The sequence below is a fragment of the Eucyclogobius newberryi genome, unplaced genomic scaffold (genome assembly GCF_026437365.1).
Source record: "Eucyclogobius newberryi isolate DKJ021-1_F unplaced genomic scaffold, fEucNew1.0.hap1 SCAF_23, whole genome shotgun sequence".
Classification (NCBI taxonomy): domain Eukaryota; kingdom Metazoa; phylum Chordata; class Actinopteri; order Gobiiformes; family Gobiidae; genus Eucyclogobius; species Eucyclogobius newberryi.
This window is the reverse complement of record NW_027315868.1, coordinates 119,068-132,382: the sequence shown is the minus strand read 5'-3', so window position 1 is coordinate 132,382 and position 13,315 is coordinate 119,068. Positions and strand designations below refer to the sequence as shown.

General features: G+C 51.6%; 1 protein-coding gene across 1 annotated transcript in view; it reads right to left on the bottom strand.

Annotated features, from left to right (window-relative positions):
- Nucleotides 1-1,809: 1,809 nt before the first annotated feature.
- LOC140372448 (ubiquitin-associated protein 1-like) overlaps nucleotides 1,810-13,315 on the bottom strand; it is a 32,054-nt gene continuing 20,548 nt past the window's right edge. The window contains exons 5-7 of the mRNA XM_072459547.1: nucleotides 11,909-12,076; nucleotides 8,691-8,792; nucleotides 1,810-5,340 (exon numbers count right to left, since the gene is read on the bottom strand). Coding sequence (XP_072315648.1) covers nucleotides 5,200-5,340; nucleotides 8,691-8,792; nucleotides 11,909-12,076 — 411 coding nt within the window. The 3' untranslated portion in view covers nucleotides 1,810-5,199. The remainder of the gene's footprint in view (nucleotides 5,341-8,690; nucleotides 8,793-11,908; nucleotides 12,077-13,315) is intronic.

The following is a 13,315-nucleotide window of genomic DNA, read 5'->3' as shown; positions in this document are numbered from 1 at the left end:
TCGTGTTTAGGCCTCATGTTCGGGCCTCATGTTTAGGCCTCATGTTCAGACCTCGTGTTTAGGCCTCATGTTCGGGCCTCGTGTTTAGGCCTCATGTTCGGGCCTCATGTTCGGGCCTCATGTTTAGGCCTCGTGTTTGGGCCTCATGTTTAGGCCTCATGTTCGGGCCTCATGTTTAGGCCTCATGTTTAGGCCCCGTGTTTAGGCCTCATGTTCGGGCCTCATGTTCGGGCCTCATGTTCAGGCCTCATGTTCGGGCCTCATGTTTAGGCCTCATGTTCGGGCCTCGTGTTCAGGCCTCATGTTTGGGCCTCATGTTTAGGCCTCATGTTTAGGCCTCATGTTCGGGCCTCATGTTTAGGCCTCGTGTTCAGGCCTCATGTTTAGGCCTCATGTTCGGGCCTCGTGTTTAGGCCTCGTGTTCAGGCCTCATGTTTAGGCCTCATGTTCGGGCCTCGTGTTCAGGCCTCATGTTTAGGCCTCGTGTTTAGGCCTCGTGTTTAGGCCTCATGTTCGGGCCTCATGTTTAGGCCTCATGTTCGGGCCTCATGTTCAGGCCTCATGTTCGGGCCTCATGTTCAGGCCTCATGTTCGGGCCTCATGTTCAGGCCTCATGTTCGGGCCTCATGTTTAGGCCTCATGTTCGGGCCTCATGTTTAGGCCTCATGTTTAGGCCTCATGTTCGGGCCTCATGTTTGGGCCTCATGTTTAGGCCTCATGTTCGGGCCTCATGTTTGGGCCTCATGTTCGGGCCTCATGTTCGGGCCTCATGTTTAGGCCTCATGTTCGGGCCTCGTGTTCAGGCCTCATGTTTAGGCCTCGTGTTTAGGCCTCGTGTTCAGGCCTCATGTTTAGGCCTCATGTTCGGGCCTCGTGTTCAGGCCTCGTGTTTAGGCCTCGTGTTTAGGCCTCATGTTCGGGCCTCATGTTTAGGCCTCATGTTCGGGCCTCGTGTTCAGGCCTCATGTTTAGGCCTCATGTTTAGGCCTCGTGTTTAGGCCTCGTGTTTAGGCCTCATGTTCGGGCCTCATGTTTAGGCCTCATGTTCGGGCCTCATGTTTAGGCCTCATGTTCGGGCCTCATGTTCAGGCCTCATGTTCGGGCCTCATGTTCAGGCCTCATGTTCGGGCCTCATGTTTAGGCCTCATGTTCGGGCCTCATGTTTGGGCCTCATGTTCGGGCCTCATGTTCGGGCCTCATGTTTAGGCCTCATGTTCGGGCCTCATGTTTGGGCCTCATGTTCGGGCCTCATGTTCAGGCCTCATGTTCGGGCCTCATGTTTAGGCCTCATGTTTAGGCCTCATGTTCGGGCCTCATGTTTGGGCCTCATGTTCGGGCCTCATGTTCAGGCCTCATGTTCGGGCCTCATGTTCAGGCCTCATGTTCGGGCCTCATGTTCAGGCCTCATGTTCGGGCCTCATGTTCAGGCCTCATGTTCGGGCCTCATGTTCGGGCCTCATGTTTAGGCCTCATGTTCGGGCCTCATGTTTGGGCCTCATGTTCGGGCCTCATGTTCAGGCCTCATGTTCGGGCCTCATGTTCAGGCCTCATGTTCGGGCCTCATGTTTAGGCCTCATGTTCGGGCCTCATGTTCAGGCCTCATGTTCGGGCCTCATGTTCAGGCCTCATGTTCGGGCCTCATGTTCGGGCCTCATGTTTGGGCCTCATGTTCGGGCCTCATGTTCAGGCCTCATGTTCGGGCCTCATGTTCAGGCCTCATGTTCGGGCCTCATGTTTAGGCCTCATGTTCGGGCCTCATGTTTCACACTCAGATTCTTTCAAACATCTTAAATAAACATGACCTTGTGCTTTGTTAGAAAGAGGACGTTTATTAAATTATTGAAGAAACGTGTCATTCTGTCGTGTGTTCACGGTCGCCCCAGACGAGCAAAAACTACTAATGATTCTTACAATAAATTATGTTTTGTTTCACAACGTAATTTCTTTACTTTGGGTAAAGCTGATTTCATAGACAACCAAATGCCTCAATAACTCGCTGCGCTCGTTTTAAAGGTCAAAGTTCAAACTCAACTTCAGTCACAACATCGACCTTCACTTGATACAAATGTGAGATTATTGAGGAAACTCGGGTTAAAGCGGCAGAATCTGAGAAATGTGTTTAAGCTCGGCCAATCAGAGCGCTGCGACCGCTCTTACTCCTGCTCAGCCAATCAGAGCGCTGCGACCGCTCTTACTCCTGCTCAGCCAATCAGAGCGCAGCCAATCAGAGCGCTGCGACCGCTCTAACTCCTGCTCAGCCAATCAGAGCGCAGCCAATCAGAGCGCAGCGACCGCTTCCGGGTCACACTTTAATATTCGATGCAGACGGCGCACAGTGGTCTCATTTTGTCTGGATAAAGCTGAGGTGGAGAACAATCAGAGACATGAGAAAGTGATCAGAGAAGATCATTTTACACTTATTATTTCAGTGTTGACTTTTTAAACACATTTTGAACCAAATAAAGGTGTAAATCTTTGACTGAAGCTTCAGAGAGAGAACACTTATGAATGAAGAGTGTTATTGAGGAAAATCTGAAATGGTTTATTCTTTTTGGACATGGTTCGTGTCGTCGTTCTAGAAAGTCGTCCTAGTGCGTTGTCGTCATAGCGTGTCATCGTCATAGCGTGTCATCGTCATAGCGTGTCATCGTCATAGCGTGTCATCGTCATAGCGTGTCATCGTCATAGCGTGTTGTTCTAGCGTGTCGTCATAGCGTGTCATCGTCATAGCGTGTCATCGTCATAGCGTGTCATCGTCATAGCGTGTCATCGTCATAGCGTGTCGTTCTAGCGTGTCGTCATAGCGTGTCATCGTCATAGCGTGTCGTCGTCATAGCGTGTCATCGTCATAGCGTGTCATCGTCATAGCGTGTCGTTCTAGCGTGTCGTCATAGCGTGTCATCGTCATAGCGTGTCGTCGTCATAGCGTGTCGTCATAGCGTGTCATTGTCATAGCGTGTCATCGTCATAGCGTGTCATCGTCATAGCGTGTCGTTCTAGCGTGTCGTCATAGCGTGTCATCGTCATAGCGTGTCGTCGTCATAGCGTGTCGTCATAGCGTGTCATTGTCATAGCGTGTCATCGTCATAGCGTGTCATCGTCATAGCGTGTCATCGTCATAGCGTGTCATCGTCATAGCGTGTCGTTCTAGCGTGTCGTCATAGCGTGTCATCGTCATAGCGTGTCATCGTCATAGCGTGTCATCGTCATAGCGTGTCATCGTCATAGCGTGTCATCGTCATAGCGTGTCGTCATAGCGTGTCGTCGTCATAGCGTGTCGTCGTCATAGCGTGTCGTCGTCATAGCGTGTCATCGTCATAGCGTGTCGTCCTAGCGTGTCATCGCCATAGCGTGTCATCGTCATAGCGTGTCGTCCTAGCGTGTCATCGTCATAGCGTGTCATCGTCATAGCGTGTCGTCGTCATAGCGTGTCATCGTCATAGCGTGTCATCGTCATAGCGTGTCGTCATAGCGTGTCGTCGTCATAGCGTGTCGTCGTCATAGCGTGTCGTCATAGCGTGTCATCGTCATAGCGTGTCGTCGTCATAGCGTGTCATCGTCATAGCGTGTCATCGTCATAGCGTGTCATCGTCATAGCATGTCATCGTCATAGCGTGTCGTCATAGCGTGTCGTCATAGCGTGTCATCGTCATAGCGTGTCGTCGTCATAGCGTGTCGTCATAGCGTGTCATTGTCATAGCGTGTCATCGTCATAGCGTGTCATCGTCATAGCGTGTCGTCCTAGCGTGTCATCGCCATAGCGTGTCATCGTCATAGCGTGTCGTCCTAGCGTGTCATCGCCATAGTGCGTCATCGTCATAGCGTGTCATCGTCATAGCGTGTCATCGTCATAGCGTGTCGTCCTAGCGTGTCATCGTCATAGCGTGTCATCGTCATAGCGTGTCATCGCCATAGCGTGTCATCTTCATAGCGTGTCATCGTCATAGCGTGTCATCGTCATAGCGTGTCATCGTCATAGCGTGTCGTCCTAGCGTGTCATCGCCATAGTGCGTCATCGTCATAGCGTGTCATCGTCATAGCGTGTCATCGCCATAGCGTGTCATCGTCATAGCGTGTCATCGTCATAGCGTGTCATCGTCATAGCGTGTCATCGTCATAGCGTGTCATCGCCATAGCGTGTCGTCGTCATAGCTTGTCATCGTCATAGCGTGTCGTCATAGCGTGTCATCGTCATAGCGTGTCGTTCTAGCGTGTCATCGTCATAGCATGTCATCGTCATAGCGTGTCATGGTCATAGCGTGTCATCGCCATAGCGTGTCATCGTCATAGCGTTTCATCGCCATAGCGTGTCATCGTCATAGCGTGTCATCGTCATAGCGTGTCGCCATAGCGTGTCATCGCCATAGCGTGTCGTCGTCATAGCTTGTCATCGCCATAGCGTGTCATCGCCATAGCGTGTCGTCATAGCTTGTCATCGCCATAGCGTGTCGCCATAGCGTGTCGTCATAGCGTGTCATCGTCATAGCGTGTCATCGTCATAGCGTGTCATCGTCATAGCGTGTCATCGTCATAGCGTGTCATCGTCATAGCGTGTCGTCATAGCGTGTCATCGTCATAGCGTGTCATCGTCATAGCGTGTCATCGTCATAGCGTGTCGTCATAGCGTGTCATCGTCATAGCGTGTCATCGTCATAGCGTGTCATCGTCATAGCGTGTCGTCATAGCGTGTCATCGTCATAGCGTGTCGTTCTGGGGAGACCGTGATTCCAGTGCGGAGCCTCGGTTCTGATAAAACATTTTATGGAAAGACTCAAAAATCACAACTTAAACGTCTGAAACAAAAGTGCTGAACAGTAAACGAGCGTCGCGAGCAGAACACAGCGGGGCAGCGAGGGCACTTGGTGAGTCAGACCGGGTCCAGAACCTCCTGAGACCCAGCACTGCCCCCTACGGACGAACCGAGAGAGAGCAGCTCGCGTCGCTCCATCACGAATCTCCAAATCAGTCTTTATCCCAAAACCTTCTGCGTTTCCCCCAAAACTCAAACCGTCTCGTGCTGTGAAAGGGGAAATGGGGTCGCTTTAAACGCTCTCCGCACGACTCCCTCTGGTCTTTGGCTTTCACAAACCCGCTCTTGCAGACGCGCTCTCCTGGGCTCCTCTGCTGCTGCTGCGTGGAGGCACAAAGTCAGTAGAAGCGTGTGTTCTGGAGCAGGAGAGAGGAGAGACCCGGCCCCGCTCAGCTGGCCGCCGCTCGGGACATCAGCTCCTCCAGCGCCTTGTCCTGGTCGTTGTTGTGGAACAGGAGGACCTCCTTTATGGCGTCGCGCTCGAATCCCATCTCCCCGAACCTGGACATGAGCTGGAGGAACTGCAGCGCCTGAGGAAGGACACGATTATCAACCCACAACTCTCCAAGCACACGTCATAACTAGTGTTCATAAGTAGTGTTCATGAGTGGTGTTCATGAGTGGTGTTCATGAGTGGTGTTCATGAGTGGTGTTCATGAGTGGTGTTCATGAGTGGTGTTCATAAGTAGTGTTCATAAGTAGTGTTCATAAGTGGTGTTCATAAGTAGTGTTCCTAAGTAGTGTTCATAAGTAGTGTTCATAAGTAGTGTTCATAAGTAGTGTTCATGAGTGGTGTTCATGAGTAGTGTTCATGAGTGGTGTTCATGAGTGGTGTTCATGAGTGGTGTTCATGAGTGGTGTTCATGAGTAGTGTTCATAAGTGGTGTTCATAAGTGGTGTTCATAAGTAGTGTTCATAAGTAGTGTTCATAAGTAGTGTTCATAAGTAGTGTTCATGAGTGGTGTTCATGAGTGGTGTTCATAAGTAGTGTTCATAAGTGGTGTTCATAAGTAGTGTTCATAAGTAGTGTCCATAAGTAGTGTTCATAAGTAGTGTTCATAATTGTTCATAAGTAGTGTCCATAAGTAGTGTTCATAAGTGGTGTTCATAAGTAGTGTTCATAAGTAGTGTTCATATGTAGTGTTCATAAGTGGTGTTCATAAGTAGTGTTCATGAGTGGTGTTCATGAGTAGTGTTCATGAGTAGTGTTCATGAGTGGTGTTCATGAGTGGTGTTCATGAGTGGTGTTCATAAGTAGTGTTCATGAGTGGTGTTCATGAGTAGTGTTCATGAGTAGTGTTCATGAGTGGTGTTCATGAGTGGTGTTCATGAGTGGTGTTCATAAGTGGTGTTCATAAGTAGTGTTCATAAGTAGTGTTCATAAGTGGTGTTCATAAGTAGTGTTCATAAGTAGTGTTCATAAGTAGTGTTCATAAGTAGTGTCCATAAGTAGTGTTCATGAGTGGTGTTCATAAGTAGTGTTCATAAGTAGTGTTCATAAGTAGTGTTCATAAGTAGTGTTCATAAGTAGTGTTCATAAGTGGTGTTCATGAGTGGTGTTCATGAGTGGTGTTCATGAGTGGTGTTCATGAGTGGTGTTCATGAGTAGTGTTCATAAGTAGTGTTCATAAGTGGTGTTCATAAGTAGTGTTCATAAGTAGTGTTCATAAGTGGTGTTCATAAGTAGTGTTCATAAGTAGTGTTCATAAGTAGTGTTCATGAGTGGTGTTCATGAGTGGTGTTCATAAGTAGTGTTCATAAGTGGTGTTCATAAGTAGTGTTCATAAGTAGTGTTCATAAGTAGTGTTCATAAGTAGTGTTCATAATTGTTCATAAGTAGTGTCCATAAGTAGTGTTCATAAGTAGTGTTCATAAGTAGTGTCCATAAGTAGTGTTCATAATTGTTCATAAGTAGTGTCCATAAGTAGTGTTCATAAGTGGTGTTCATAAGTAGTGTTCATAAGTAGTGTTCATAAGTAGTGTTCATAAGTAGTGTCCATAAGTAGTGTTCATAAGTGGTGTTCATAAGTAGTGTTCATAAGTAGTGTTCATAAGTAGTGTTCATAATTGTTCATAAGTAGTGTCCATAAGTAGTGTTCATAAGTGGTGTTCATAAGTAGTGTTCATAAGTAGTGTTCATAAGTAGTGTTCATAAGTAGTGTCCATAAGTAGTGTTCATAAGTGGTGTTCATAAGTAGTGTTCATAAGTAGTGTTCATAAGTAGTGTTCATAATTGTTCATAAGTAGTGTCCATAAGTAGTGTTCATAAGTGGTGTTCATAAGTAGTGTTCATAAGTAGTGTTCATAAGTAGTGTTCATAATTGTTCATAAGTAGTGTTCATAAGTAGTGTTCATAAGTAGTGTTCATGAGTGGTGTTCATGAGTGGTGTTCATAAGTAGTGTCCATAAGTAGTGTCCATAAGTAGTGTTCATAAGTAGTGTTCATAAGTAGTGTTCATAATTGTTCATAAGTAGTGGAAGGACACTATTATCGACCGACAACTCTCATCCAAGCACACGTCCTCACACTCTGTTAAAACATCCAGCTGATATAAAATGTAGAGCTACAGCCAGAACGTTCTCCCACTTAGAAGAACATAGATGCATTTCCACCGTGAGAGTGGAGGACATACTTTATGACCTCCTCACTGTAGACTGCTTCAGAGTCTCAGGTCTCAGGGTCCTGGTCTGGACTCAGAAGGACCTACAGCAGGGTTATGGACTCAGAAGGACCTACAGCAGGGTTATGGACTCAGAAGGACCTACAGTTATGGACTCAGAAGGACCTACAGCAGGGTTATGGACTCAGAAGGACCTACAGCAGGGTTATGGACTCAGAGGGACCTACAGCAGGGTTATGGACTCAGAAGGACCTACAGCAGGGTTATGGACTCAGAAGGACCTACAGCAGGGTTATGGTCTCAGAAGGACCTACAGCAGGGTTATGGACTCAGAGGGACCTACAGCAGGGTTATGGACTCAGAAGGACCTACAGCAGGGTTATGGACTCAGAAGGACCTACAGCAGGGTTATGGACTCAGAAGGACCTACAGCAGGGTTATGGACTCAGAGGGACCTACAGCAGGGTTATGGACTCAGAAGGACCTACAGTTATGGACTCAGAAGGACCTACAGCAGGGTTATGGACTCGGAAGGACCTACAGCAGGGTTATGGACTCAGAGGGACCTACAGCAGGGTTATGGACTCAGAAGGACCTACAGCAGGGTTATGGACTCGGAAGGACCTACAGCAGGGTTATGGACTCGGAAGGACCTACAGCAGGGTTATGGACTCGGAAGGACCTACAGCAGGGTTATGGACTCAGAGGGACCTACAGCAGGGTTATGGACTCAGAAGGACCTACAGCAGGGTTATGGACTCAGAAGGACCTACAGCAGGGTTATGGACTCAGAAGGACCTACAGCAGGGTTATGGACTCAGAAGGACCTACAGCAGGGTTATGGACTCAGAAGAACCTACAGCAGGGTTATGGACTCAGAAGGACCAAGAGCACGGTTATGGACTCAGAAGGACCTACAGCAGGGTTATGGACTCAGAGGGACCTACAGCAGGGTTATGGACTCAGAAGGACCTACAGCAGGGTTATGGACTCAGAAGGACCTACAGCAGGGTTATGGACTCAGAAGGACCTACAGCAGGGTTATGGACTCAGAAGGACCTACAGCAGGGTTATGGACTCAGAAGGACCTACAGCAGGGTTATGGACTCAGAAGAACCTACAGCAGGGTTATGGACTCAGAAGGACCTACAGCAGGGTTATGGACTCAGAAGAACCTACAGCAGGGTTATGGACTCAGAAGGACCTACAGCAGGGTTAGTGTGCATGTTCTGGGTGCATTAAGGTCTGCAGTGTGGTACCTTCTCCTCTGAGCACTGGTACATCTCCAGACACTCCTCCACAGCCGAGGAATCAAAGCCTCGATCGCACAGACGACTGTGGACGAACAGGTAATCCAGCACCTGCAGAGACACAGTTATATCTGACGCTCAGCTCCAGCGGCAACAAAGTCTGCACAGCATTAGGCATGTTACATACTCATTTCAATAAGTATTAGTGTTCATAAGTAGTGTCCATAAGTAGTGTCCATAAGTAGTGCCCATAAGTAGTGTCCATAAGTAGTGTCCATAAGTAGTGTCCATAAGTAGTGTCCATAAGTAGTGTCCATAAGTAGTGTCCATAAGTAGTGTCCATAAGTAGTGTCCATAAGTAGTGTTCATAAGAAGCGTCCATAAGTAGTGTCCATAAGTAGTGTCCATAAGTAGTGTCCATAAGTAGTGTTCATAAGTAGTGTTCATAAGAAGCGTCCAAAAGTAGCGTCCACCAGTGTTCACCAGTGTTCACCAGTGTCCACCAGTGTCCACCAGCGTCCACCAGCGTTCACCAGTGTTCACCAGTGTTCACCAGTGTTCACCAGTGTCCACCAGTGTTCACCAGTGTCCACCAGTGTCCACCAGTGTCCACCAGTGTTCACCAGTGTTCACCAGTGTCCACCAGTGTCCACCAGTGTTCACCAGTGTCCACCAGTGTTCACCAGTGTTCACCAGTGTTCACCAGTGTTCACCAGTGTCCACCAGTGTTCACCAGTGTCCACCAGTGTTCACCAGTGTTCACCAGTGTTCAGTGTTCACCAGTGTTCACCAGTGTTCACCAGTGTTCACCAGTGTTCACCAGTGTTCAGTGTTCACCAGTGTTCAGTGTTCACCAGTGTTCACCAGTGTTCACCAGTGTTCAGTGTTCACCAGTGTTCAGTGTTCACCAGTGTTCACCAGTGTTCACCAGTGTTCACCAGTGTTCAGTGTTCACCAGTGTTCAGTGTTCACCAGTGTTCACCAGTGTTCACCAGTGTTCACCAGTGTTCACCAGTGTCCACCAGTGTTCGCCAGTGTTCACCAGTGTTGAGTCTTTGCTCCTCTGGTTCTAATCTCAGCCTCATGAAGGTCACACTCCTTTATAGGACACTTCCTCTCGTTCTTCTGCAGAATGACTTTGTTCAGCGTTGGTTCAGACATGTTCAGATCTCTCCACAATCACAATCAGAAAAGGTTTATTTCCATCGTCAATGAACAGAATTCACAAACAAAAGAACTTGTTTTGGTGATTCAGTGCAACATAAAACAATGAACAATGAATAAATCAAAAGAGAAACCATTTAAATCTGCGATGGGATAAAATAACAGTAATCTAGAAAAAAATAAAGAAAAGTGAACAGTGAGTGATTAAATGATGGTTACGGTGACAGTGTTGGGGCGCGTGGGGGGGCGGGGTTGGGATGGCAGAGGTGGCCACAGTGGGGGAGGGCGGGGTAGGGATGGCAGAGGTGGCCACAGTGGGGGAGGAGGAGTTTAGATGGCAGGGGTGGCCACAGTGGGGGAGGGGGGGTTGGGATGGCAGAGGTGGCCACAGTGGGGGAGGGGGGTTGGGATGGCAGAGGTGGCCACAGTGGGGGAGGGGGGGGAATGGGATGGCAGAGGTGGCCACAGTGGGGGGGGGGGGTTGGGATGGCAGAGGTGGCCACAGTCGGGGAGGGCGGGGTTGGGATGGCAGAGGTGGCCACAGTCGGGGAGGGGGGGGTTGGGATGGCAGAGGTGGCCACAGTCGGGGAGGGGGGGGTTGGGATGGCAGAGGTGGCCACAGTGGGGGAGGAGGAGTTTAGATGGCAGGGGTGGCCACAGTGGGGGAGGGGGGGTTGGGATGGCAGAGGTGGCCACAGTGGGGGAGGGCGGGGTAGGGATGGCAGAGGTGGCCACAGTGGGGGAGGAGGAGTTTAGATGGCAGGGGTGGCCACAGTGGGGGAGGGGGGGTTGGGATGGCAGAGGTGGCCACAGTGGGGGAGGGGGGGGGTTGGGATGGCAGAGGTGGCCACAGTGGGGGGGGGGGGTTGGGATGGCAGAGGTGGCCACAGTCGGGGAGGGCGGGGTTGGGATGGCAGAGGTGGCCACAGTCGGGGAGGGGGGGGTTGGGATGGCAGAGGTGGCCACAGTCGGGGAGGGGGGGGTTGGGATGGCAGAGGTGGCCACAGTGGGGGAGGAGGAGTTTAGATGGCAGGGGTGGCCACAGTGGGGGAGGGGGGGTTGGGATGGCAGAGGTGGCCACAGTGGGGGAGGGGGGGGTTGGGATGGCAGAGGTGGCCACAGTGGGGGGGGGGGGTTGGGATGGCAGAGGTGGCCACAGTCGGGGAGGGGGGGGTTGGGATGGCAGAGGTGGCCACAGTCGGGGAGGGCGGGGTCAAATCTTCAGTAGAAGGAGAAGTTTTAGAAGTTTGGGTATGAATCAGGGTTTGTTATTGTTGAAGGTCACGTTGGTGTGTGATGGTATCATGCTGTCCTCACAGAATGTATGACATCACAGTGTCTGTGTAGCTCCTCCACTGCCTTGTTGGTCCACGTCTTAGAAGTCCTCACTACAAGTTTGCAGAGCTTCAGCCTCCGTCTGTACGCGGGGATCAGGTGAACCAGGTTTACAGAGTTCTCCTGTAGCAGCTCCTTTGTTCTCCTGTAGCAGCTCCTTTGTTCTCCTGTAGCAGCTCCTTTGTTCTCCTGTAGCAGCTCCTTTGTTCTCCTGTAGCAGCTCCTTTGTTCTCCTGTAGCAGCTCCTTTGTTCTCCTGTAGCAGCTCCTTTGTTCTCCTGTAGCAGCTCCTTTGTTCTCCTGGCTCTGAGCTGAGGGTCGTTGTCTTGTTGGAGATGAACCTTGGCTCTAGTCTGAGCTCCAGAGCCTCAGGTTCTCCTCTCTCCACAGAGACACTGGACATGTGTCAGAGTGACCATCAGGTTCTTAAGGCCCAGGCTCAGTCAAATCATGTCCAACTGAAGTGACCTCAGGTGGACAGGTCAGACTGTCGAAACATCTCAAGAACGTTCAGAGGGAAAAGCATGAAGCTGAGCTCAGAGTGTCAGGGCTTTTAATTTTAATCTTTAATACATTTGCAAAGAATTCAAACAACATTCTTTCACATTGTCATGATGATGAGGTGGTGGTGTTTGTTTGTTTGTTTGTTTGTTTGTTTGTTTGTTTGTTTGTTCCTCCTTTGTGGAATGAGACTGTAGTAGAATAAAGAGTGTAGAGCTCGAGCCTCACCTGCTCCACGTTCTGGCCCTGCCTCTGCATGGCTCGCAGAACGCCCTCGTATGAGTAGCCCATCCCCACCAGGGTCTCCACACACTGCCTCTCTGCAGGGGTCATGCTGAGCAGAGCGCCCCCACATGGCAGACCTCCACCACCTCCACCACAGCTCACAGAGTTCACCTGAGGAGCAGAGCACACTCAGACACCTGAAGGTCCCAGCACACTCCAGCACCACCAGCACGCTCCAGCACCACCAGCACGCTCCAGCACCACCACCACCACGCTCCAGCACGCTCCAGCAGCACGCTCCAGCACCACCACCACGCTCCAGCACCACGCTCCAGCACCACCAGCACGCTCCAGCACCACCACCACCACGCTCCAGCACGCTCCAGCAGCACGCTCCAGCACCACCACCACGCTCCAGCACCACGCTCCAGCACCACCAGCACGCTCCAGCACGCTCCAGCACCACGCTCCAGCACCACCACCACGCTCCAGCACGCTCCAGCACGCTCCAGCACCACCACCACGCTCCAGCACCACCAGCACACTCCAGCACCACCAGCACGCTCCAGCACCACCACCAGCACGCTCCAGCACCACCAGCACGCTCCAGCACGCTCCAGCACCACGCTCCAGCACCACCACCACGCTCCAGCACGCTCCAGCACGCTCCAGCACCACCACCACGCTCCAGCACGCTCCAGCACGCTCCAGCACCACCACCACGCTCCAGCACGCTCCAGCACGCTCCAGCACCACCAGCACGCTCCAGCACCACCAGCACGCTCCAGCACCACCACCACCACGCTCCAGCACGCTCCAGCAGCACGCTCCAGCACCACCACCACGCTCCAGCACCACGCTCCAGCACCACCAGCACGCTCCAGCACGCTCCAGCACCACGCTCCAGCACCACCACCACGCTCCAGCACGCTCCAGCACGCTCCAGCACCACCACCACGCTCCAGCACCACCAGCACACTCCAGCACCACCAGCACGCTCCAGCACCACCACCAGCACGCTCCAGCACCACCAGCACGCTCCAGCACGCTCCAGCACCACGCTCCAGCACCACCACCACGCTCCAGCACGCTCCAGCACGCTCCAGCACCACCACCACGCTCCAGCACCACCAGCACACTCCAGCACCACCAGCACGCTCCAGCACCACCACCACCACGCTCCAGCACGCTCCAGCACCACCAGCACGCTCCAGCACCACCACCAGCACGCTCCAGCACCACCAGCACGCTCCAGCACCACCACCAGCACGCTCCAGCACCACCAGCACGCTCCAGCACGCTCCAGCACCACGCTCCAGCACCACCACCACGCTCCAGCACGCTCCAGCACGCTCCAGCACCACCACCACGCTCCAGCACGCTCCAGCACGCTCCAGCACCACCACCACG